General features: G+C 38.7%; 1 protein-coding gene across 1 annotated transcript; it reads left to right on the top strand.

Annotated features, from left to right (window-relative positions):
- Positions 1–3,145: 3,145 nt before the first annotated feature.
- On the top strand, positions 3,146–25,182 carry rph3al.L (rabphilin 3A like (without C2 domains) L homeolog). Its single transcript, NM_001093893.1, is given in 6 exon segments — positions 3,146–3,263; positions 13,147–13,232; positions 18,086–18,229; positions 23,073–23,202; positions 24,407–24,506; positions 24,509–25,182. Coding segments are annotated over 5 exon segments (459 nt in total). The 5' UTR covers positions 3,146–3,263; positions 13,147–13,155; the 3' UTR covers positions 24,517–25,182.
- The last annotated feature ends 503 nt before the right edge of the window (positions 25,183–25,685 follow it).

The following is a 25,685-nucleotide window of genomic DNA, read 5'->3' as shown; positions in this document are numbered from 1 at the left end:
TGATTTTTAGTTCGAATCGTTCGATTCGAAGTAGCCAATTCGATGGTCGAAGGAGCCAAAAAAAACATTTGAAATTTTTATTCTATTCCTTCACTCGAACTAAGTATATGTGCCCCCTGGTATATGCTTCATAACTCTATTTTAGACCTTTTACCTCATTGCTTGAATTTAGTTTTCATCATCTCACTTTGGATTTTGATCCCTCATGATCAAGAATTTTTGTCCCATTCCGTATGATGTTATTGACATTGACGCTAATGTTATTAATAAAGAAGAAAGCTACTGGAAGGCTGGAATTCCTTTTAGAAAAGGTGGATATCTCTCACACCATTCTAGGGAAATATAACTGCATTTTATGGGCGAACAGAGTTTCATCTTTGCCAATGGCACCTCTGTTCATCAGTGTTGCAAAATTAGGCCCGAATGTGGCTACCTGTCACTATATTTCCTTAGTCCAATCTTGCTTTCGTTTCTAGAAGACCATTAATAAAGATAATTAATCCACCATTGGTTATCCACAGATTTACAGATATTCTCCTCTGACATAGCATTTCCTTTACATTTTGGCATGAAACTGAGAAAGGAAGAATAATCCAGTCCACAGAATATCTTAAAGGCTATTTTGAAAGGCAATTATGACTTGGACAAAATAAAAAAAAATTTTCCTTTCCCCAAAAGCAACAGTTAGAATTTGCATTATATTTTGCAAATCCAGCTAACATGATCAAAAATGAGACAGGCAGGTTCCATTAGGTACTTGATTTGCAATACGCCCACTCTGTTCAGGTATTATTCATTGCTCATTGTATCCTCCAGTTTAAATCTATTCATGTTTCCAAGGTTTTACCCTTTTCACTAATGAAAGCACCTAGGAATCCTTGCATTTCCTGGAAATAACTCTCTGATAAGAGTCCCCATTATGTAAGCCTCTTTCTGAAAACATCAAATTAAAAAATAGATTCTATGATGGCTCTCTGCTGCCTTTATAACAGAATAAGAACTGTTTTGTTGCCACTTTTCATGGAACACTTCTGCCTAGGGGATGTCTGCTCTGTGTAACTTATACAGTGGCCTGTGTCCTCTACCTTGCCTCGCCCCATATTAAGGGCCCTTATATGAATTTGTTCCTGTGCTTCCCCCTGCAGTTTGTGTTCAACCTGCCTTCAGCACTTTACCTTAATGAGTACAGCCCAATCAGCAAGGGCTATGTTTATTCTTGCATTCCCCAGCTGTGGAACGCATCAAGGATTAACCAAAAGGTATTCCTAAATTTTACAAAAGTGGAAGTACCTTGGAAAGGTTAGTGTGTCTATAATGAAGGCCCCAAAATGTTGCCTGTGACGAGGGTAGCCATTTCACCGCTTTAAAACCAACCACATATGGAATACACAGCCTGCAGGGCTAATCAGTTCATAAATCAGTTCAGTCTGCATCTAAATGAATTGCTAATTAGCCATGCAGGCTGTGTATTTCATATGTGGTTGGTTTTAAGAGCTCTTACAGTTGAGCATTTGAAGCGCAGGAGTAGTCACATTCAGTTCTTTTCAATGGGGCTGTACTCACACAGGCGCATGTAGGCGCCGAACGCAGGAAAAATGCAGCATATCGCATCTCAACCTGCGTTCGGCGCCTACATGCGCCTGTGTGAGTACAGCCCCATTGAAAAAAACTGAATGTGACTACTCCTGCGCTGAACACATACAAACGGAATGCAGGGGAGCGCAGCTTCAAACGCTAGTCTGTAAGAGCCCTAAAGCGTGGCAAACCTACCTGCGTCACAGTTGTTTGAATGTTTCTATGGACATGGATAAAATGTATCGTCTGATTCAGGTTCACACAATATAAAGTACAGTTAAGCTTATTCTCATGCCAAGCACTGTTGACACGATACATGATACCTAGTAGTCTGAACTTCTATTTAATTTGATGAAGTAGTCAAAATGTTAATTTAGTTATCAGGTTATGTTTCCAGGAGGATTTATGAAAAACAAACAGAAACTAACACTTCTATTAGATGTCTAGGCAAACATTTAGGTGCATTGTGTATGCCATTGTGTATGCCATTGTGTAATTTTTTGCAAGCTGGGAGAAGCAGATATACTCCCTGCCCCAGCTCCGTTAATCTGCATAGCTTCCACTTGTGTGCAGGCACACTCAGTGGAGCAGAGAGGGGGTCGGTCTGAAAATGCAAAAGAAGGTATTTTAGGGCCGACCTCCACTCCACTGTGTGTACCTGCGTGCAAGCAGAAGCTGAATTTTCAGTGCAGATCAAATGAGCTGGGGCATGGAGTGGATTCACTTCTCTCAGACTGCAAAAAAAAAAAAAAAAAAACACACAGGCTGAGAGCAGCTGAGCCAATGCTCCATGTACCTTCAGCCTAACACATTTTCTCTGGCTGAAGCCCATTGCTTCCCCGTGTATGCAGTAACTCACTTGAATAGTATGAGACTTTTCTGAATGATATCTACCACAAGTGTGCACTGAAAGGCAGTTGCTATTCAGGCCAGTAACTATATGTGGGGCAGTAGTGGGCTGTTCTGGCATTTAGATATCCTCAAGAACATATTTCTCCATATAATATAACCTCATTAGTGAGAAGAGCACAGTCACCAGAAGCATTCTCTAGTTTCCCAGTGGGTAGGCATCTTTTTGGTATTCTATTAGAAGCAGACACATTTTTAAGCACCAAGTGGTTTCTTTCCCAGAACATGGATGGTCTATTATAAAACAATGTTAGTAATAGTTTTCCTATTACTTTAGTCTTTTTAGAAAAGTAATCTAAAGGGCTGCTGTATAACCAATGATTACATTCATTATAGCAAGTTTTTTACGTTAAAGCTAAGGCACTGCTACAGAAATACTGCAAGCTGCAGTTCTTTTTCAGAGGATTGTGAGTTTTAAAGCTTGTTAATACCTGTTGTATTTACCAGTTTTTTTTTTGCCTTGTATTCAGTCTGTTCTGTCCCTTTAACTAGTGCCTGTTACTGTGGGTGTTCTGAAGCAGGATGTCAGTTGTAGAACAAAAGAGCCACGTGATTTTCAGCTTCCAGGCATTTCATGGCTAGGGCTGGGTTTGATGCTTTTCCTCTGTTTTTTAGGCGTGTGTTCTCAATGTAAAAGCTCCACCTCTGTTGTCAAAGTTCTGCATGTAAAAGCACAAGGCTATGAATGCTTTATTCATGGACTCTTTCTTTCCAGCTAAATACAGTGTCAGAACAGAGAAGCTAATTTACAAGTCCTTCCACATTGCAAGAATTTCAAGGTAAGAGACCTTGTTTGTGAGCCCTATTCTTCCCTGTGAAGTATCTTTATAAATCCTCTGCAGGTGCTCAGCTCTTGGGTTTATTTATTTTTACACAGACCTTAAATGTTTTTCAGAAAGTGCAGTGATTTGTGTATCAGTTCACCTTGTTTCACAGAGATATAAAGCACGCATGTATTGATTATAATACACCTTGCAACAAATCACCTGTTAATGGAGTCACCTATTGTAGTGATTGAGTATTGTTCTGATTGAGAAATGTATGATATGCACATACATTGTATAGATGTCATGTCACAAACATAAATTTCATGTGTCATGTCTCACTCCTGGGGGGACACCACCACCCATTCATTCCTGTGGGAGTTGACTGCACCCACTGGTGCTCTCACAAGTCAAGCGAATGTATTTTTGAGGGACTGGCTAAACATAGCAACTACTTTATTGCTGTCTGAATAAGGTAGGAAGAATCCTTTCATTTTAGTTGCCAATGTCACTGATCTTGGAAACCAGGTGGAGCTTTACCTTCACCTTGGAATAAGGAAAAAAAAAATTACAAAATGTTAATGATGTTGTTAAAACTTCGAGACCAGTTACAGGGTTGTTTGGATCACTTTTATCAACAGTTTGCCAAATGTTAATTTAAAAAGAACTTCAGCACTTCCAAGAATTATTTTATTTCTAATTAAGAATTGCACACAAATATGTTATCATGAATATAAACACAGTGCAGAAGTGGTTTACAGACATGCATCCAGCTTTCAGTCAACTATGGAGAGGGGCCTGCTTATACTAATGATGTATCACATAGCTGCTGAATACCCTTTCAGTAGCTACATTTGTATGTTTTATTTGATATATGTTTCTTTAAAATGTTCTTGCTTGATGCATGTGATCTATTTTCTTTTTTGTATTGTGTTCTTTTTCATAATGAGAATATTACATGTCCTGGGTAGACCGATCACATTGTGTGACAAAGTAACCAAACTTGTTTTGAAACAGAACACACAGGACAAGATATCTGAAATTCTATTGTCTGTGAAAGTAGGATGGAAATTACACAATACCAGGAAGCCTGCCTTTTTATTGTACTTTATTTATACAGTGCTGACATTCTGCAGTGCCTAGATCTGTTTTTAGATGGCATCTGTTCAATGCAATCTGGTCCACCTGATTGTCTGCTGAATGTATAGAGGAATATTGGTCTTAAAGGGGTTTTTAACCTTTGAGCTAAAGGGCACCTGTTGGGTAAACATGTTATCCCCAACCAAAGGTGCGGGCTAATAGAGCCTGTATTCCGGTTGAGAAATGCCCCCTGCCAGCGCTACGCTACACACACCGGAAGCTCCAGTGCGAGCAGCCATGACCGGTCACTCACATGCGCATAACGCACATGTGGTGTCACACGCATGCGCATAATGAGCAATTTGGGGCAGCTTTTTATTATGCGCATGTGAGTGACATGGCTGCTCGCACTGGAGCTCCTTCCTGGTGCGGGTAGCGTAGCACTGGTGGGGGGCATTTTTTTTTTTTAAAAAAAAAACTTTTAGCCCGCACCTTTGGTTGGGATAAAATTTTTACCCAACAGGTGCCCTTTAACTTTTAGTATGTTGTAGAGAGACAATTTGCAGTTGGCTTTAATTTTTTATTAAGGTTTTTGAGTTATTTAGCTTTTTATACAGCAGCTCTTCAATTTGCATTATAGACAATCTGGTAGCTAGGGTCCAAATTACCTTAGCAACAATGCATTGATCTGAATAAGAGACTGGAATATGAATAGGAGAGTGGGTTACTAGAAAGATGAGCAAAAAAAAGTAGCAGTGATAAGAAGTGTGTAGCCTTACAGAGCCTAGGGCAGCGCAATTTCAGGGGCGGCCCAGCCGCATCAGTAACTAGCACTGGAGACTCACGTCAGTCTCCAGTGCTGTTCCCAAATGTTAAGATGTGCGCATGCGCGTGCACAAACTGAGGGGGAAGAGGACGGCACCTGGAAGGGGAGGGACATCTCTGGACAGGGGGAAGCGGAAGTGGAGGTGACAGTGCTGGACAGGGGGAAGCGAAGGGGATGGCACAGTGCGGTTCCCGAGTGTTAAGCTATGCGCACGCACAGAAAGCGGAAGGCTCTGGAAGTCAAGGGGACATTGCTGGACAGGGGGAAACCGGAAGTGGAGGTAACAGTGCTGGACAGGGGAAGTGAAGAGGACGGCACCGGCAGGGGAGCGGGGCGACAAGTAGAGCCAGCCTAGGGGCGGCAAGTTTGTAAATCTGGGCCTGCAGAGGAGCAGAAAGAAGCTGAAGGTCCATCAGAAGAGCCTAGTCCACCAGTAAAATCTCTAACAGTAAAATCACTGTGCTAACAATAATGTAAGCAGTAACAAAATATTGCAACAGTAACTGGTACAGTCAAAGGAATCCAGAGGATAAATGTGGGTCAATGCTCTACAGCAGCACTTCCATACCAGGAAAACCTCATTCCAGTTAGAACAGAAACCAAGGTACAGACTGTGAAGAACTTGGTTTAAATGTGTTCATTAATGTAAACCTACATCAGGTCTATGTTAATGATTAATTTTTAACCTATCGTAGATCACCAAAACGTATTGCAGAGTCGTTGCTTCGACTAACTGCAAAGTAGTAGATGAACCCAAACGCTAGGTAGGATCTGTACATTTAAAGGGGTTCTTCACCTTCAAACAACTAGTTGTTTTCAGATAGAGCAGGAAAAATGATGACTTTTTCCAATTACTGTCTTAATTTCTATGTGTCACTGTTTTTCTAATATTGAAGTCTAAAGTGTCATTTTTCACTTTCTAAAGCAGCTCTGGGAGGGGGGTGGCCGACCCTGTAAACTGTTCTAAATTGATGCATTTAGTTGATACATTTCTTATCTTTGTCCCTGCTGAGCAGAATCCCTGAGTTTTATAAAAGGCAGCTGTTGGAATTGATACAATAGTTGATAATACTCCAGAGATGCTGCTGAGAAATGTAACAAATAAATGTTGCAAAATTGTAATAGTTTAGAGTCTGCACCTGAATTACTGAGCTGCCAGACTCAAAACACCACAGACAGGAACAGGGACAACTTAAAACTTAGATTTTGGAAAAACAATAAAAAATAAATAGTGGAAGGTAATTGAAACATTTTTATTTCTGGGGAACAATCTGAAAACAATTGAATTGAAAAAAGTGTTTGAAAGGTGAACAACCCCTTTAAATAAGAATAGCAGCCGTGAGAAAAAAAAAGAAAAACTACAAATACATTAGCAATGTATAGGGGGGTACAAAAAGGTACAAATGTCAAATTGTAGGCATATTAATAGATTTAACATCTTAAAGGGATTGTTCACCTTCCAAACACTTTTTTTTAGATTGTTCCCCAGAAATAAAGATTTTTTTCAATTACTTTCCATTATTTATTTTTTACTGTTTTTCCAAAATCTAAGTTTAAAGTTAAATGTTCCTGTCTCCGGTGTTTCAGTCTGGCAGCTCAGTAATTCAGGTGCAGACTCTGTACTGTTACAGTTTTGCAACATTTAGTTGATACATTTCTCAGTAGCATCTCTGGAGTATTAGCAACAATTGTATCAATTCTAACAGCTGCCTGTAATGAAACCCAGGGATTCTGCTCAGCAGGGACAAAGATAAGAAATGTATCAACTAAATAACGAAATGTATCAATTTAGAACAGTTTACAGGGTCGGCGACCCCCCATTCCAGAGCAACTTTAGAAGGTGAAAAATGACACTTTACACTTCAATATTAGAAAAACGGTGACACATAGAAAATAGAAAGTAATTGTAAAAAGTCTGCATTTCTAGTGATCTTCTGAAACCAACTAGTGGTTTGAAGGTGAACAACCACTTTAATGTTTTCCCCTTTTTCTATTCTGTTCCTTTTTTCCTGCAGCTCCTGTTTCTGCCACCTAAACCTTTTGTTCTATTACACTCCAAGCAATATGCAAGCCTATTTATCTTGCACCTGTAAAAAAAGCTGTATAATAAATGTCCTTTTCAAATTAAACATGGAACCCAAATATTTTTTTTCCAATTAAGCATTCATAGCTGTTCATTTAAAAATCTCAGCTGTTAATCAAATATTGCCTGCCCCTCCCCTATGATTATGCCTTAGAAATAGAAGCAGGGCAGACAATTACTTTCACTTTCCATTCAGCACTTCCTAGATGACACTGCTCTCCCCACATTCTCCCTGTTCTCTTCACCATTTAAAGGGGACGTAAAGTCAAAAAATGTAATTCCTTTAATGGGTCCACTGTCTAAAAATAAACCTATCGTCAATATACTTCCATTAAAAATTCTGTATCTTTTTCATAAAAATCATGATTTTCTGCACTCCAGCTCCCCCTTCTCTCTATGCGCAGGGACTTCATCCTGCATGAATTCCTCAACACAGAAGGCCGGCCCGTGGCTGCTTTACTTCAAAACAATCTCCCCTCCTCAGAGTTCTGTAGTGTAAGGGAAAGCGTGTGGAGTTGTCATGGAGGTCAGCTTTAGGAATGAAAAGACAAATCAACCCAAAGTATCTCTTATCTTGAAGTAAAGCAATCACAGGCCGGACCGCCGTGATGAGCTCTGTAGTATAGAATAGGATTCTTTAGAACTTATCTGTTGTCTACTGAGTGTCCTGGGCTTGAATGGCTGCCCCCATGGCTACACAGTAGCTTGTTTATATAAACTATAGTAGTTTTTATGAAGCAAACAAACCAGTTTTACCAGTGCATAGCAACAGTACATTATATTGTCATTCCTTTAACGCTTTGCTCGCCAAGCCCGCCAAGAATGTATTACATACGTTCTGCGATTTAAGAACATTACCCTCTGCATCGGTGGCTTTTGCTGCTTCTGTAGAGGGTTAGCCAGTGATACAACCACCTAGGCAATGAGTCAGGGGGCTGCCAGGCTGGTCCTGCGAAGCGACTTCTACCCAAAGGATATCACAGATACTTACCAATGTTGCACGGCCCGGTCATTCACATAATATCATGTGTACACATAAGTGTTAAAATGGGCTCACGGAGGTTACCCATATGTTACTAACCTAACACAAAGGTATACTGAACTGTATAGCCACACTACACATTGTCATAACTGTAGTTCAATGTGGTCATTTTAATCCAGTACTACATTTTTTTCATTTAATGAAATGGAGACAATTCAAACAAATTTATTTTAAAAATAATTTTAAGTTCCTGCATCTATTCCTGAAAACTGTATTATATAAGATGTTAATCCAATGTGGAAAATGGTGTTTAACAATACTCATAACTTGTATGGGACTATGTACAAAGATGTTTTGTTATCAGAAAATATGTTTTTGAATTTATCTATGTCTGTACTATCTCAGTGTCAAACCTTGCAAAAAATTAAAGTGTTTGAAACAAAAAAAAAATTATTTCAAGTTTAATGTTTAAAAAATGCTTTTTGTGATGGCCTGAACCCCAATCAAACAATGGACATGTTTTACGTGTTATAGGAACATGGAGCTTTAAAATAAGCCTAATGTGGCCCAAGGGAATAGATTTTTAATTCTGTACAACACATTAAGGGGCAGATTCACTAAGGGTCGAATTTCGAAGTAAAAAATACTTCGAAATTCGACCCTCGAATTGAAATCCTTCGACTTCGAATATCGCTAATCCTTCGATCGAACGATCGAAGGATTTTTCGTTCGAACGATTAAATCCTTCGAATCGAACGATTCGAAGGATTTTAATCCAACGATCGAACGAAAATCCTTCGATCAAAAAAAGGTTGGCAAGCCTATGGGGACCTTCCCCATAGGCTAACATTGACTTCGGTAGCTTTTAGCTGCCGAAGTAGGGGGTCGAAGTTTTTTTAAAGGGCAAGTACTTCGACTATCGAATGGTCGAATAGTCGAACGATTTTTAGTTCGAATCGTTCGATTTCGTTCGACTTCGATCGAATTCGAACGAATTTAACCAATTCGATGGTCGAAGTACCCAAAAAATACTTCGAAATTCGAAGTATTTTTCATTCGAATCCTTCACTCGAGCTTAGTGAATCTGCCCCTATGTCTAATTCACTTGTGGGAATACAGCATGTGGTGATTTCAAATTACATTGAGTGGATAGTGTTTTTTCCCTCTATTTATGTCTGACCGTCTGATAGTGATTATAAATAATGCAGTGCTTACACAGTGGACTTGTACCTTGCAATTATTTACACTCATATGAATGTTTTTAATCCCATGGGAAAACTCCAGCTTTTAAGGAGAAGTGAAGTCCCTGAACACTTTTACCCTGTTAGTATAAATAGTAACTGTGACACATTTGTTTGCCTTAAACAATATCCAGCAGTTCACTTTGCAGTTCTAGCTTGTATTTTGTCATGTCAATCTTGCTAAAGCATGCCAAAAGGGGTTCCTGTGGGTGAAATTGAATCACTGGACTGCTAGTAAACTGGGGAGATTGGGAAAGTGAGCATATCTTTATAGGGATCCTGTCATCGGAAAACATGTTTTTTTCAAAACGCATCAGTTAATAGTGCTACTCCAGCAGAATTATGCACTGAAATCCATTTCTCAAAAGAGCAAACAGATTTTTTTATATTCAATTTTGAAATCTGACATGAGGCTAGACATTTTGTCAATTTCCCAACTGCCCCTGGTCATGTGACTCGGAGGCGGGCCAGGCAAGCCGGGCGCCCAAGGCAACCCAGCTGCCAGCTCCCCCCTCCCTCCCTTCCCCTGTCACACGCGCATGTGCAGTACCGGAGCTGGTGCGCATGCGCAGTAACGGCGCTGGTGCGCATGCACAGTAATGACGCTCGCACATGCGCAGTAACGCTGCTCCTGCGCATGCGCAGTATCACTTGGGGCGCATTGCGTACGACGTTACAGGTGAGTCCGGTCTAAGGGTAGGCAGAAGAGGTAGCTGCCCAGCGCCCCCTAATCGTTCCACCCTAGATAGTTGCCTCTTCTGCCTACCCCTAGTTCCGGCCCTGATGTGACTTGTGCCTGCACTTTAGGAGAGAAATGCTTAATGGCAGGCTGCTGTTTTTCCTTCTCAATGTAACTGAATGAGTCTCAGTGGGACATGGGTTTTTACTATTGAGTGTTGTTCTTAGATCTACCAGGCAGCTGTTATCTTGTGTTAGGGAGCTGCTATCTGGTTACCTTCCCATTGTTCTTTTGTTTGGCTGCTGGGGGGGGGAAGGGAGGAACTTGCAGTACAGCAGTAAAGAGTGATTGAAGTTTATCAGAGCACAAGTCACATGACTTGGGGCAGCTGGGAAATTGACAATATGTCTAGCCCCATGTCAGATTTCAAAATTGAATATAAAAAAATCTGTTTGTTCTTTTGAGAAATGGATTTCAGTGCAGAATTCTGCTGGAGCAGCACTATTAAAGGATTCATTTTGAAAAAATGTTTTTTTCCCATGACAGTATCCCTTTAAAGAAGAACCTAACAAAGAAGTAGGCTAGAAATACTGCACATTATATTTTGAGATTCTATACCAGCCCAAGCCCTTTTTTTATTTTTCAAAATGTTTTCTTTATTGAGATTTAGAAAGAAAAGAAAGAGAAGAGCAAAGATGAGCTTTCCCAATTACACATTCATTTGTATCCCTGTTAGGTAATACATACAGTATCCTGTATCCGTTCAGGCACGATTAAGTTACAGTACCTGTTTGTGGGTCCGCAAGCCGTTTATCCCATAGTTTCCGAAATGTTTCCGGGCATCCAGGGGCCGCATACAGGGCCGCCATCAGAAACCGCAGGGCCTCATACGAAAACAAATATTGCCTCCCAACATTTGTGGTCAGGGCCCCCCATTAAAAAAAACATTTGGGTCAGGGCCCCCCATTAAAAAATATTGGTGGCTAGGACCCCACATGGTGAAAAAAATTGGTGGCCAGGGCCCCCCCACGTTATAAGAAAATTGGCGGCCAGGGCCCCCCTTAAACGTCCATGTAAAAAAACTTGCCCCCCCCAGAAGTTTAAAAGAAATTTGGTGCCCAGGGCCCCACCACACAACAGGGACCACAAAGGGTTACCTTTAGGGGGGCCCTGCCATATTGCACTTACTTCATTAATGTGGCCCACCTGCTGTCAGTCAGCTGCCCACTACAGAAGGGAGGAGGGGAGCACAGGTGGCTGCATCTTCTTCCAGTGACAGCATTTTCTTCTCTTATTGGTCACCGTATTTCAAGTCCTGGTAAAGCTGCATGGCGATTGGATGAGCTGGAGGAGAAGTTCAAACCTCAACTATCCAACTTAAACTCCGTGACCAATAAGGGGAAGTAATGGACAGAAGATACCTCCCCTTGTGCTTCGCCCTGCCTTCCCAAAGTCGACAGCTCTCAGAAAGCAGGGGGGCCTGGCTAATCAAGAAAGTGTGGGGTGGCCGGGGCCCCCCTTACCCTCGGGCCCCCTACAACTCTCCCCCTGTCCCCCCCTGATGGCTGCCCTGGCCGCATATGTCAGTTTTTGCCTAGGGAAGGTGTGATCAATGAGTTTTATCCAAAAGCTAAGCGTAGGGGGTTCTGGAGCTTTCCAGGTTAGTAAGATGGCTTTCCTGGCATAGTGTAGGAGCTGCTGTAGGCACAGTCTATCACTGGAGGGAATGGTAAGTCCTTCAAAGTATCTAAGCAGGCAAAATTCCGGTATCCTAATATTGGGTAGTCCCAGGGAATTACTGATGTACCTAAGTATTGTGGCCCAATATTGTTGGATCTTGGGACAGCCCCAGAAAACATGTACCAGCGTCCATATTACATTTAAGACATACATCTGGGTGACCCTGATACATTCATGTGCCAGCCTGTGTGCGGATAAGTACACTCTATTTAGGAATTTGGTGTGAATAAAGCGGTCTTTAACACAAAAATTGGTTTCTGGAATTTGTTCAAGTATACCTGCACAGGCTTCCTCATCCAAAGTTGGGAAATCATAGGCCCATTTTTGACACACTTGTGGTATGGGCTCAAACTGCCCTTGTAATACAATTGCATAAAACCAGCTTAGAGGCTTGGTCAGCTCTGGTCTACGGAGGTAGCACTCTAAGGTTGACTCAGCCAAGCCCAAGCCCTTTAGCAGTGCAGATGATCCAGTAGCTCCCCATCTTCTTTTCTGCTGATGCACAGACCATGTGCTGTAGTAGCTAGCAACTCCCCCTATTTCGTTGGGAGTTACCCTTTTTTTGTTCCTCTTCCCTCTGTCTCCCAGCACCATACCGAATTGCCTTGGGTTTTTACAGGTTCCTCAGTGGTTTGCTGTGACGTGCATGAAGCATTTAGTGATGTCAGCAGGAGCAATGATGAGATAACATCAATTCAGGAGGTTTTCAGAGATTTTAAAGCCTTATTGAAAAATTTTCTGCCAGTTCATTTGATCACATTTAACGAATTGAAGTATTTTTTAAAGATGAAAAAAAATAATTTGGTGTGTCCCTGGTATCGGTAATCTATTTTGTCTTATTCCAGGGGAAGCTTTGTTTACTTCCAATAGTTAACGGTCATAGCATTGTTGCTATAAAAAAGAATATGCAATGTTCACAGACATGATTATCAGACTAATTATCAGACAAATTGAAAAATCAATTCAAAAAATGCAATTATGTTTTTACAGTTGGTAACCTTTTAAAATTGAGGTATGAGACTTACGTCTAACCTTTGAAGTTCAACGCATGGCATTTCTGTAATGTAGCAAATTTGATTTGGCATAAAAATGGAGTTAAATGGAATATTAGCTTATGGCAGATTTATGGCTAGTATCAGAGTTACAGCACTTTCTAATAGTATACTAAGATGTAAAGATTAGATTTCTTGAATCTCATACTTAAACATAAAAAAATCTGCATAATGAAAACCTTTACTGATTTTGTTTGCCTTTATTTTGTTAACAGGTAATCACCATGACAGATACAATTTTTAATAATGGATCAGATCAGTGGGTGTGTCCTAATGACAGACAGCTTGCACTTAGAGCAAAGTAAGTGTGATTGATATATATATATGTGTGTGTGTGTTCAAATTGTGTGACTTTATTTTTAAATGTAAAAGGATAGCTTTTATTTTACAGATAATTATATTTTTAACTATTGCTGGATCAGTTCATTTCTACATTATGGGTGTTATTTATCAAAAGTCGAATGTTAGAGCTTTTTATAACTCGAATGAATTCACAACTCAAATGGTTTCTTATTTAAGAAAAAACTTGAATAGAAAAAACTAAATTCAGCGAGTTTGAGTTGATAAACCCAAAAACTCGAATTAATCGAGTTTTCGGTGAAAAAAAACTCGGAATATAATGAAAAACTTGAATATAATGAAGGCTATTAACATCTTCAAATGGTTGAAGGGACCTCTGCCACTGACTTCTACATGACCTCAACAGGTTTTAGATGGTGTATTTTCAGATTCAAGCTATTTCCAGGGTCAGGGGATAATACAGCTCAAAAAATTTTAGTGATTTAAAAGAAGAACTTGAAAAATTTGAGTTTTTTTCAAACCCAAAAATGTGAGTTTTGACCAAAAAAAAAAAATAACCTATGGGGCAAATTTACTAAAGGGCGAAGTGACTAATGCTGGTCATTTCGGTACTTCACTGATTTACTAACGGTCGCTGGCGTTACTTCGCTATCCAAGGAGATAGACTGGCAAATTTGCACCCTGGCGAATAAACGTAACTATGCAAATTCACTAAGATGCGGATTTTACTAAATGTTACCTCTTGCGACCAGACTTGCCTTCGCCACCTCAGACCAGACGAAGTGCAATAGAGTAGATAGGACTTCCTCAAAATGTAGTTGAAAAATTTTCTAAGTTCCAAAAAACGCTATAGTCTTTTCCTTTTTTCAGGGTGATAGGCTGCAAAAGAGCGTAAATTTTTTTTGGGGTAACCTGCTACATTTCCTAACATATGGCACATAAACTATACACTGGGCTCATGTGTAGGGCAATATAACAACTCTATTTTATTAATGTTGTCCCCTGGGTGCAACTTCGGATTATGGTGAATTAGCGTTGTCCTGGCGAATCTACGCCTGGCAAAATGTTTTGCTGTGATTGAGCTGTCACTGGTGAATTTTTGGAGGTTAGTAAATGTGTCCCCTAGTGTTTTTCAGCATCTGTGTAGTTTATTCAGTGCTGAACACATTAAATTTGACTGCTTTGTTGACACTTCACTACATAAATGTCACTTCCTATCAACAAAGACACATAATGGATTCTCAAATATCCTTATCTTGCATCTTCCTCCCTCAGGCCACTTGGAATACCCAGGCTTAGTTGTTATGATGCGATATTATGATGCGATATTCTGAGATGTTCTTCATCTGATGAGCCAAAGGATGGCTTTATGTTTCTATTAAAACTATGGCATAGCACAGGGGAACTGAAAATGTAAATTTGAAAAAAGCATAGGATGTTTTTACAGCATTAGAATCAACTAGCAAAATAATCTTAATAGAAGTTAGAAAAGAATTCGAGCAGTGGGAAAAACTGAATAAAGCTTTGTGTATCTCAGATTTTTGTGACCTCACCATTTACTGAATTGTGCATGTTCCCATTAGTTATGATACCTTGCCAAAAGCTACATTAGGTAGGGGCAAGAAGAAAATAATATTATAAAGCACTGCGTATCTTGTCGGCGCTATATAAATAAATGATGATGATGATTATACTTGCCCTTTATTTACAGTTCACATATTCCAGTATGCTTTACAAAGCTTATATATATATGTTCTTGCCCAAGTGGTGCTTACAGTCTTAAGGTCCTGGTCTCTTATTACATTTACATACACATAAACACATGGTGAAAATTATATTTAGGAGGTAAACCGCAGTGTATAAGGATGCTGTGACAAATTGACACTCAAATACCCATGGGCATTTCTCTTTATGGATTTATGTTCAACTATTGCTCAACTTTTGAGAACAAGCTTGAATCATATATTTACTGCAGTAACTGTGTGGGAAGCATTTGGGACCTGGGCAGAGGCGTATTTACTATATATGCTTTCTAGGGCCTGTGCCCAGGGCAGAAACTTTAAGGGTGCAGCCCTCGAATGCCTATATGGTAACATAAAATTCCAAACCCATCCCCCAACGTCCCCTGCTACTGGATACGGGAGGAGAGTGTCAGCTGGGCAGATAGTGGATGTGTGCATCCGGCCTCTTATTATTTGTTTTACTCCATATTTGAGACTGGAAACATGCTCTGGCATAGCTCTGCTTCCTGTTGCTCTTCTCACTCAAATATATACAGTTCTTGGTGTTTTTTGTGTATTCTTTGGTTGGAACATTAGAAATAACCTGAAATGCGAGAATTCCAAGAAGTTTATGCTGGCAATGGAGACATTCTTTGATGGCATCGTATGAATGTAGATTTCTGTATTAAATTACAATAAGTCATATACTGTAGCTGCTGGTTTATTTACTGTTTAGGTCATTTACTTTTTGTACATTTTGATGCAGCTTTGATTTATTTTGGTTTGGCTTCTGTGTCATGCCCCAAGGCAATAAAAGGGTATGCAAAGATCTGCAGTTTCTTGCCTAAGGATATTATCGTAAAAACAGTATAGTATAATTTTATATTTGCTATGAAGTTTACTTATGTACTTACTATTCATACAGCCTCTCTACGGATTGTTTAACTGAAACAGAAAAAAAATCATCTATACTTTTTTGTCACACAGTATTTATTAATATACTGAAGAAGAGGCAAATTATTCCCAAGTTAAAAGCGGGATTTCTTATCACTTTATATCTAATAGTCAGTAAAACTTACCGGTACAGAATTTTGCTTAGATGTTTGGCATATTTGTTTTATCCATATGGTGAGTTGAGGTAACCTTATCTAAACCATGCCATCAAGCATGAGGTTAGCGTGAAATTAATGACTTGCTAAACTTGGGTTTACCAAGCAATAATTTTGAAGTAATTAAAAGGGACTTGTCAGGTATATGTTGTGTATTCTGTAACTGGTACTTGGTAGGCATGCTGCCACTGTGAGTGTAAGGACGGAGCATTTTTAAAGCATGCAAAGCTGCACTAATGTCTGTTTGTAGCGGAGCCTGACACAATGGGGCAGATTTATTAAAGGTTGAAGTGAATTTTCGAAGTAATTTTTGGGTACTTCGACTAGGAAATAGTCCAACTTCGATTCGAATTTGAAAAAACTCCGAAATTCGAAGGTCAAATTTTTTTGAAGTACTGTCTCTTTAAAACTTCGACCATTCGCCACCGAAAAGCTGCCGAAGTGCTGTTTTAGCCTATGGGGGACCTCCTAGAACCTGTATGGAGGCAATTGGGGGAGTTTGGGAGATCGAAGGTCGAAGTAAAAAAAACCTTTGAATCGAAGTAGCGCTTCGATGTAGGCCCACTTCGACCCCAAAAAACGTTGACCACCATTCAATTGGTCTTTTTGAATTCGAAGTTCGAAGTTTTTTTAACTTCGACCTTTGATTAATCTGCCCATATGGGTTATGTGATAAAATGTGGGAATATGCCAATTGTCTTGACATCTACAGCAACCAATCAGCTGGAAGCATTAATTGGTTACCTATTTTAGAGCAAATATGTTATTGGTTGCTATAAGTTAGTGCACTTTGTGCCTTTGTCTACTTTCACCTCTTTTGTGCTATCTCCCCTACAAATGTTATATAATTAAATCAGCTATTGTCATTATGCAGTGATCATTGATGGCCTAAGAGTCTTACCGTATATACTCGTGTATAAGCCGACCCGTGTATAAGCCGAGGTACCTAATTTACCTAAGAAAACTGGAAAAATTTATTGACTCGTGTATAAGCCTAGGGGCCCCATGTCAGATTTCAAAATGTGGATTCTGACACCGCTGTGAAATTACTGTTCTGCCATCCTCAGGAGATAATATTCATTTTTCTTCCCAAATGACTTATCTTCCAGTGATATGGCTACGCCTAACCCAGTCCGTTTAGGAACTCCGGCTGTCACGTGCTCCCAGGGTAGAACAACCAGACATTTGGACTGTTGTAGAGAACTTAAAGTTCAGGGGCTGCTGCCCTGAAAATATGAGGTTTTGAATATCTGGTCCGGGCACTGAACAGACGAAATTTAAAAATAGATTATTCTTTTAATAAGCATTTGAGCTTGGCTACTCATGCATGTGCTGGGTAGGTAAAAGAAAATAGGTACCGTACCGACTGTCACGATCGCCGCCCGGAGCAGGTCCAGGAGCTCCGGGCGGCGCGTCCTTCCCTGCCGGCGTCGCTCCCAAAATGGCGGCGCCCATGGCCGCCACGTGCAGTCAGTCACAGACAGTCCTGATGCGCTATGGGAGAGGGAGGTGTGTGGAGGGATTGGCTACGGTATGTGCAGGGATTTAGCTGACCCGCGTATAAGCCGAGGTCGAGTTTTTCAGCACATTTTGGGTGCTGAAAAACTCGGCTTATACGCGAGCATATACGGTACATCAGAATCAAACATGCATTGACTTTATAACAGTTCTTCAGCCTTGAAATCTTAAATGTAACAGGTATGAATAGGAACCATTATACCCGAGGCAAGTGGTTTTCCTGAATTTTGGAATGTGATGCTAAAATATACATTAGCGTAGTACCGTCAAAACTAAAATTCTCACCTCCTTTTTTCAATATATTAGACTGCTTTATCCAGCAGTATTAGACCATGGGTCATATGTTACATTGCATAATGCTTTGTGAACCAGATGTGATATGCTTGTGTTTTATTAACTACCTGAAACCTCTGAGACTGGAGTACCCTTGTTTAATTAACAGTAAAGGCCTTGTGTTTGAATGCACACATCTTACTTGTATTTGCTACATATTTACTATTTTCTAGGTTGCATTCTGGTTGGTCTGTGCACACATTTCAAACAGAGAAACAGAGAAAGAATCAGAGCCTGGATCAAAATGAAGTTGATGTAATTCTACAGGTCATCAGAAGAGCTGAAAAAGTGGATACACTGGAACAGCAGAGAATCGGGTATATTTAATCTTTCTGGCTAATTTGTAAAAAGCTAGGGATTTGACAGGTAAACTGATTTGCCTATGATCAGTTGCTCAGACTATGAATCTGAATCCTGAAGGGCTGCACTTCTTGCAATCCAAAAGACCCACACGCAAGGGCTGAATTTTAGGTTATTTTGCCTGACGAAGGGGCTTTGGTGCTCCAAAAGCTTTCAATGTATTTTTATTGTTAGCTAATATAGGTATCACTTCTACAATACTTTTGTATTTGTTTTTTTGTTTTTTATAGGTTATTTAGTAAACTACAGTAGAGAGAAGTGCAAAGTATATCTATTCTGCACTTCCCATTACCTCATAGATGTATCTCCAGATTCTCCCATATTAGGAGGGACTGTATAGAGTTTTGGCAAAGAGCATCTCAAGCAGTATTGGCTTTGTGAGGGTGAATTGGGGGCACATTCATAATGTACATTGTTGGAAAATATGTGGCAGGTTTGGTGATGATCTCTTCAAATAACTTTCTAAAGGTTGGTAAATAGCTGCTTGTAAGAACACATACTACTTTATCATATACATTTTTTAGACTTTGGTTGGCAACTGCCCAGACCTTGCCCGCATTCATCAATCAAGCAGATTTTTCATTTTTTGCACCCACTAGATATGCCCTCACTCAAGCCAATAGAGAAGCTCCTGTACAGACAGGCTAGTGGGCGAATGTATCAATTGCATGACCTGATTCCAATGCTTGGCCATCTATAGCGATCTTTCATCACACAAGAAACTTCATATTCTACAAATTTTACATATTGCTGTTTTTTCTTCTTCCTCTAATTACAGTTTCAGTGACATTATAAGGAAGAAAAATATACATACCCCTACATCAGTTGTTACTTATCTTCAGTGATACTGTTTCCAATCCTCTTATTCTGTACTTGTAGTTAGCTGCAGCTGATAGTATATCTTGATGTTTTTGACAGGGTTCAAATGAAATTTCACACCTTTAAAAGAAAACCCTTTACAAGACAGGGGATCTTTTTCCATCCGATGTTGTACACAAGCTTTTTTTTTTTTTTTTTGTGACGACATACACCTTGGTGTATAAGTTATAAGCAAAGGAATGAAAGGAGGGAAGGAAAAGAGAAAAAGGAAAAAAAAGGGGGAAGAAAAAGGGGTGAAATAAAGATTCATCAAAGTAACAATAATAAAAAAAAACACAAGCTTTGTAGCTATAAATGCAGTTGTCAATCAAGTGCGTCTGTGGGTGACTGGGATATGTCCTTTGTGCACAAGCTTTTTAATGCTAAAATTTGCATTCGGTGCATTCATTTGGATTGTCACAAATTACACCAGTTCTGATTTTTCATTTGAACTTTTTTAACATTTTAATGTGGCCAGAGATGGCAATTTGCTGTAGCTTGCGGCTGATCCCAATAATCGCTTGCAGCTATCAAGAACATATGTTATCTCTAGAAGAGGTTAGATGATTCATAAAGCCTAATAATACAAAGTGTCATTTTTTTCATACGTGAAAGCAGTTCAACACTAAAATCAATGTTACATTGTTTGCTATACTTTATAAGGCAGGATTTACACCCAAACCCACAAACAATTACATATATACTATACTGCCATACTGGAGCCCACTTTATATAAAGGGTAACTATCTTTTATATAAATGGACACATAATATTTTTTTTCAATAGGTTTCATTATTTCTTCTTAAAGTTTTTATATGGAAATTGCTTATTAGATCTTCAATTTAACATTTGTTTCTACTGCAAACAATTAACCTGTGCTCTTTGTGAGTAGTTCATGGTAAATTGTTGATTCATGTTGGGATTAGCCAGTTAAAGCCGGTGAAATCTGTCAGTGACTCACAGCATTGTTGTGTTAGTTGTAACTGGAAAAAAAAACCACATAACTCACAAATAGTCAAACAACGTTAAGAGCAAAATATTAATGCCTAATTGTGAAATAGATTTACTGAACTTCAAACTATAGTTTAGTACATAGTTATAATAGTGACAGTTCACCTTTAATAAATATAGGATTCCAGGCATACAAGGCTTGCTACCATTTCTGCATGTTAGGTCTACATGTAGTAAGTATTATTATTTAAAAAATGAACTGTGATAACAAGCAAAGTCTTTAAGGGTATAAATGTAATACAGGTATGGGAAACTGTATCCGGAAATCTGTTATCCAAAAAGCTCAGTATTACAGGAAGGTCATCTCCCTAGACTCCATTATAATCAAATAACTTGAATTTTTAAAATTGATTTCCTTTTTTTCTGTAATTATTAATCACTCCTTTGTACTTGTACCTAACTAAGATACTATTCATCCTTATTGGAGGCAAAACTGTCCTTTTAGGTTGATTGAAGATTTATTTCATTTTTAAGTAGATCCAAATTATTCAAAGATCTCTCATCGGAAAAACCCTCAGGTATGAGAATTTTGGATAACTTGTCTCATGCCTGTATTCTATAATAAGTCTTACTAGCCAATGAGCCTGGCAATAAAAATAATTGTTCTGTAGCAAGAAACCCCCAAAAACCTTCAAGTGTATGCTATGTATGATGACATTTATCATGTAATTATTGTCTTGTAAACAGTTTTTGAAAGGCTGATAAGAGGGAAATAAATGTGATATAACTTGATCAAAGTTTACCCTGAACAATTGAATTGGAGAAACTTGATCACATTTGTTTTGTTTTAAAACTTGATTGCAATGAAAATCTAATTCTTCCATTTATTTTGACAAATTTGTTAAAAATAATTCAGAAAATAAAATAGAATGTCGAAAATACACCTCTTTAGCCTACACATGTCTCATTAGAATTAGATTTTGTTCATCTCATAAATCTTGAAGATTTAAAACTGGAACTGAAAAAATCCAGATTGTGTTTTCTTGCTGTGCATGTCATATTCTTATATAGTGCAACTAATTATATGCAACATGATATACTTGTTAAAAAGGTATGGTAACATAATATACATAGTAGATGAGATTAAAAAAAAGACTAACTGTCTAACTGCTTGATGATCCAGAGCAAATAGAAATAGGAATAGAGAAATTTATAATAACTTTGAAACTGTTTAAAAATGTAATTAAGGTATTTGGGAAAGATGCTAAGAATTACATATTTTTATAGTTTTATTGAATGGAGATCATGAAGGAAAAGAATGAAAATTCATTGTATACCGTATCCAACAAAACAAGCAGTTTTCCTTCAAGCTTTCATGCAAGCAGAGGAACATGTTTTGTTTCTAGCCTTGGTAATTACTTTTAGGTGTCAGCTAATCTCATCCAAAGATGGTTTTGCATTAACATCTTTCTCTACTTAGCGGTTGACTTGATGTAATATGTGTATTACAAGAACGCAAAGCCTAATGGGACAGGATTAGTCTTGCCTACATCTTAGCAATGGCCTGTTTTACCCCTGGGTTAATTGCTTGGTTAAATAGTTAAATATTTATTCTATGGTATGAGCCTGTTTTATCTATTTAATTATCTATCTAATTTCTGACATACATTAAACAATAGCCAGTGTATAATTATTGTAACTGGCAGAACCATAAGCGCACAGCATAAATATTTATTTTGTAGCTGAAAGTGTTTTTTCTTTGTCAGGATATTAACTAAAAATGTATTGAGAAGTTCAATTCAATACTTTTCTTGCAGATTCTAAAATACAGTTTATTCTGCCACCATCTGGTGGTGTTATAAGAAGAAAAGATACAGAAACTTTTCCAAAAGTATTTTCTGCTGTCCTTTAGCTAAACACTTTAATTACTAATAATTTCCCCTAACATGCATTTTTCCTAACAGTTATTGTTCGCAATACATACAACTCATATTTATGCAGGGCAAAATAAATCAGATTTTTAGTTTACCAAGTATTAATCACTATAGATGACTTGCTTAAAAAAACATTTTTTGGTTAATAATTGGAGCATTTTGTATCTGTAGAATGAATAGGGAACATAAGTTACTACAGCACAACAAATTTTACTTTAAATTTTTTACATGATCTGTGGCCTTAAATGGGTTGTTCCCCTTCCAAACACTTTTTCAGTTCAGTTGTTTTCAGGTAGCTCCCGGTTGTTTATTGCTGGCAGGGTAATTTAAAAGAAAACAAACCTACGGTTTCCCCCAACTGGAATACAGCCTCTATTAGCCTATACCTCTGGTGCAGGAACTATTTTATGGTGAGAGGTGCCTTTTAATAAAATTCAGGGATTCTGCTCAGCAGGGCCAAAGACAAGAAATGTATCGATTAAATGTATCAATTTAGAACAGTTGCAGAGTCAGCGTCCCAGAGTTGCTGTAGAAAGACATAAGAAGGTGAAACATGTATTTTAATATTAGAAAAACGGTCATAAATTGAAAATAGAGATAATTGATGAAAGTTGTTATTTCTGGTGAACTATCTGAAACCAACTGAACTGAAAACAGTTTTGGAAGGTGAACAAGCCCTTTGAAGGGCACCTGTTGGGCAAAAATATGTTACCCAATCAAAGGTGTGGGCTAATAGAGCCCTTACTCTGGTTGGGGTAACAGTAACACTCGCACCGGGAGGGAGCTCCCAGTTCGAGCGGCCAAGTTGGGGCACATACATATAATGAGCAAACACTGCAACTTGGTCATTATGAGCACAATGTCAGAAGCTCATAATGCACATGCTATCTGCACAACATGGCTGCTCGCACCGGGAGGGAACTTCTGGTGCGAGTGTCCTCGCACTGGTGCAGCAAACAGGTGCTCTTCAAGCGAAAAAGTCTTGTAATACTAGGATTTGTGTGTCTGAAAACTTGAAGCGATTTATGTGTATACTAATATTTATGTCCTTATCTAGACGACTTGTGGAGAGATTAGAAAATATGAGGAAAAATGTCATGGGGAATGGAATGTCTCAGTGTTTACTATGTGGGGAGCTTCTTGGATTCTTAGGCACCACTTCTGTCTTTTGCCAAGACTGTAAAAAGGTAATGTACTACACATGTTTTCTCCAGACTGCTTTATTGGTGGTTACTGCTATTTCAGTGTGAACAAGTTAAAAAAATAATTTAATAACAGTCATAAAAACTAAGCTTCATTTGGGTTATGGCTATGGGTGCTACAAAACAGATATTTAGTCACTTTCATGGTTGACATAACTATCGACTGAGATGCAAAGGCTAAGAAAATATATAAATCTGTTGCTGAGATATTTCAGCCTTTTCATCATGATGGAGTAAAAATTTGCCTCTTGTGTCCTGACTTGGCAACCCCAAACGTACCTATGTTTTATGGTTATGTAGAAGTTCAAGTGCACTAAAATTCTATATTACTAGGTAGTGCATAGTTATGTACTCCGCACTGACTAACATTGCTTACTTTCTACCTTGGGTCAGCACCTCTTTTCTTAAAAAAATGCAATGACCATAGGTACTTTCCAGCAGAATACTGCACCACCATCATTATCCCTTCTCCTGTGGGCAGATACATGCAAAATATACCATTTTTTCCGGACTATAATTTTTTTGTTGCATGCACCCAGCAAGCCTTGTTGCTCTGCTAGGACCTTGGGACAGTGCAGTTTCTAGAAATAAGAAAGTGACGGCCCAGGGCAAAATTTTATATATTTTCATTACTGAGGTGTAACTAACAAAATTGCACACCATCATTATTTTTGGTTTAAGTGTTCTTTAAGAAAGATTGTGTGAGTCCCTGTAGACTATAACTCGCCATGTTTTAGCTTATCTCCAAACAGTGCATCCTTTAGGTGGAGTCTAAATTCAAAGACTTAAAAGGTGTGCTGCTTAAAAGTAAGTTGGTGGGATTTAGGACGTGGTTAAATATAACTGGATCTTGCCTGTGTGGATTTAGGACAAGGCATAAAATGTCTGGATTAAATTGGTAGTTGGGTAATATAATTGGTGGTATACTTTAGTCATTGCTATATTACCATTGTTATTTCTTACCTGCTGACTGTTGCTTTTTTGAGCAACCGCTGCTAAAAAGTAGAGTATACCATCGATAGTAGGCAATTGACAATCAAATTAATTTGGAGTAATTCTGAGTGTTTTGTCACTGCTACCACTGGCAACAAAACAACTGGGCCTGTAACGTGCTATACTTTTTAAAAAGGGTAATTTCTTTTAAAACTTTTGTCATGATCACCAGGGGCATATTACTCTATAATTTCAGCCGATCTGCTGCTTGAGAGGACAAAGCTTCAGCAAAGGAAACTCTGGAGAATGTAACCTGTTCTATATCTGGCTGCACCTTGGGTGGGACTGTATTGGACTTGTTCATAGGTGGTGCCTTGTGGGATCTGTGTTCCAAAACAATGAGCTTATATAACATTCCTGTCAAAAGATTATTAAATTCTCATTTATTTAAAATGAGATTTTAGCTAATGAAAATGAAGGGGTCTTGTTTGGCTTGTTAAATACATGATGGGATATAAATATTCACCATTTATCGCAAACTAATGTCACACTCTAACAATTTGCTGTAATGTTTCATGGCATAGTCTTTTTAACTTTTAATGAACATTGGCAAAACTTGATTATTTGTCTAATGCTCTTGTTCAGTTCTGCAAAAATCGACAAACCTGATTTAAGAACTGTTTCACAGAACAAAGTTGGGTTTATAATCTCTGAATTTCTGAATTAATACAGTTCATCAAGTGGCCTGTATTTTTATGTTAATTAATCTAAAATGCCGGCATTGGTGTTGAATTTATATATATATATGTAAGATAGGAATGTGTTGATTTTTATTATGGATTTAATAAGACAATGTAACTCCAGGTTTTTCCTTTTTAATGAGTTTTGGATATCTAGTTAGCAGTAACCCTTGACTGCCTCTTGTGATGGGCTTAGTTTGTCCGTTATGCCAATAACAATGACAATTCAGCAACAGCAGTACATGTGGAATTTTATGTTTTAGTGGAGTGAAATAAAATATAGAACTGTTTGATAATTTATTATTAATGTAACACCTATTTGGGCCACTCGGGGTTAATTCACCAGCTAGAACACTAGAGCATGGGTTACACGCGACTTACACCCAGGGCAGGGCCTTCGCTAAGTGGAAGTGTTCCCTCTATGGTGTAGTGCAACTACATCCCCCCCCAGGCTACTGTGCACACAAAAACAACTTGGGCGCCAGGAGGTTCTTAAGAATCAGGAATGGTTTATTATGCCAAAAAGGGCAAATGACCACAGGTTTCAGTAGTCACGCAGGAGTTGAGGAAAAACAGCATATTGAGAGTTCACACAGATCAAAGGCAGGCTCACACAGAGAGTACACAGGCAATTGCAGTACAACCTTTCCCTCCTGGAAGTTGTCAGGAAAGCAGCTTCTACCCTACAGTCCCTCTTCACTGAGGTCCCTGACTGGAGGCAACACATAAAGCCTCTGGGAAGCTACTCCCTTACTGCAAATCCTTGTTGGAGCTTCAGCTGCTCTTTCTCTCTGT

The sequence above is a fragment of the Xenopus laevis genome, chromosome 2L, assembly GCF_017654675.1.
Source record: "Xenopus laevis strain J_2021 chromosome 2L, Xenopus_laevis_v10.1, whole genome shotgun sequence".
NCBI lineage: Eukaryota > Metazoa > Chordata > Amphibia > Anura > Pipidae > Xenopus > Xenopus laevis.
Note: the sequence above shows the minus strand (reverse complement) of the source record. Positions and strands in the feature narration are given on the sequence as shown.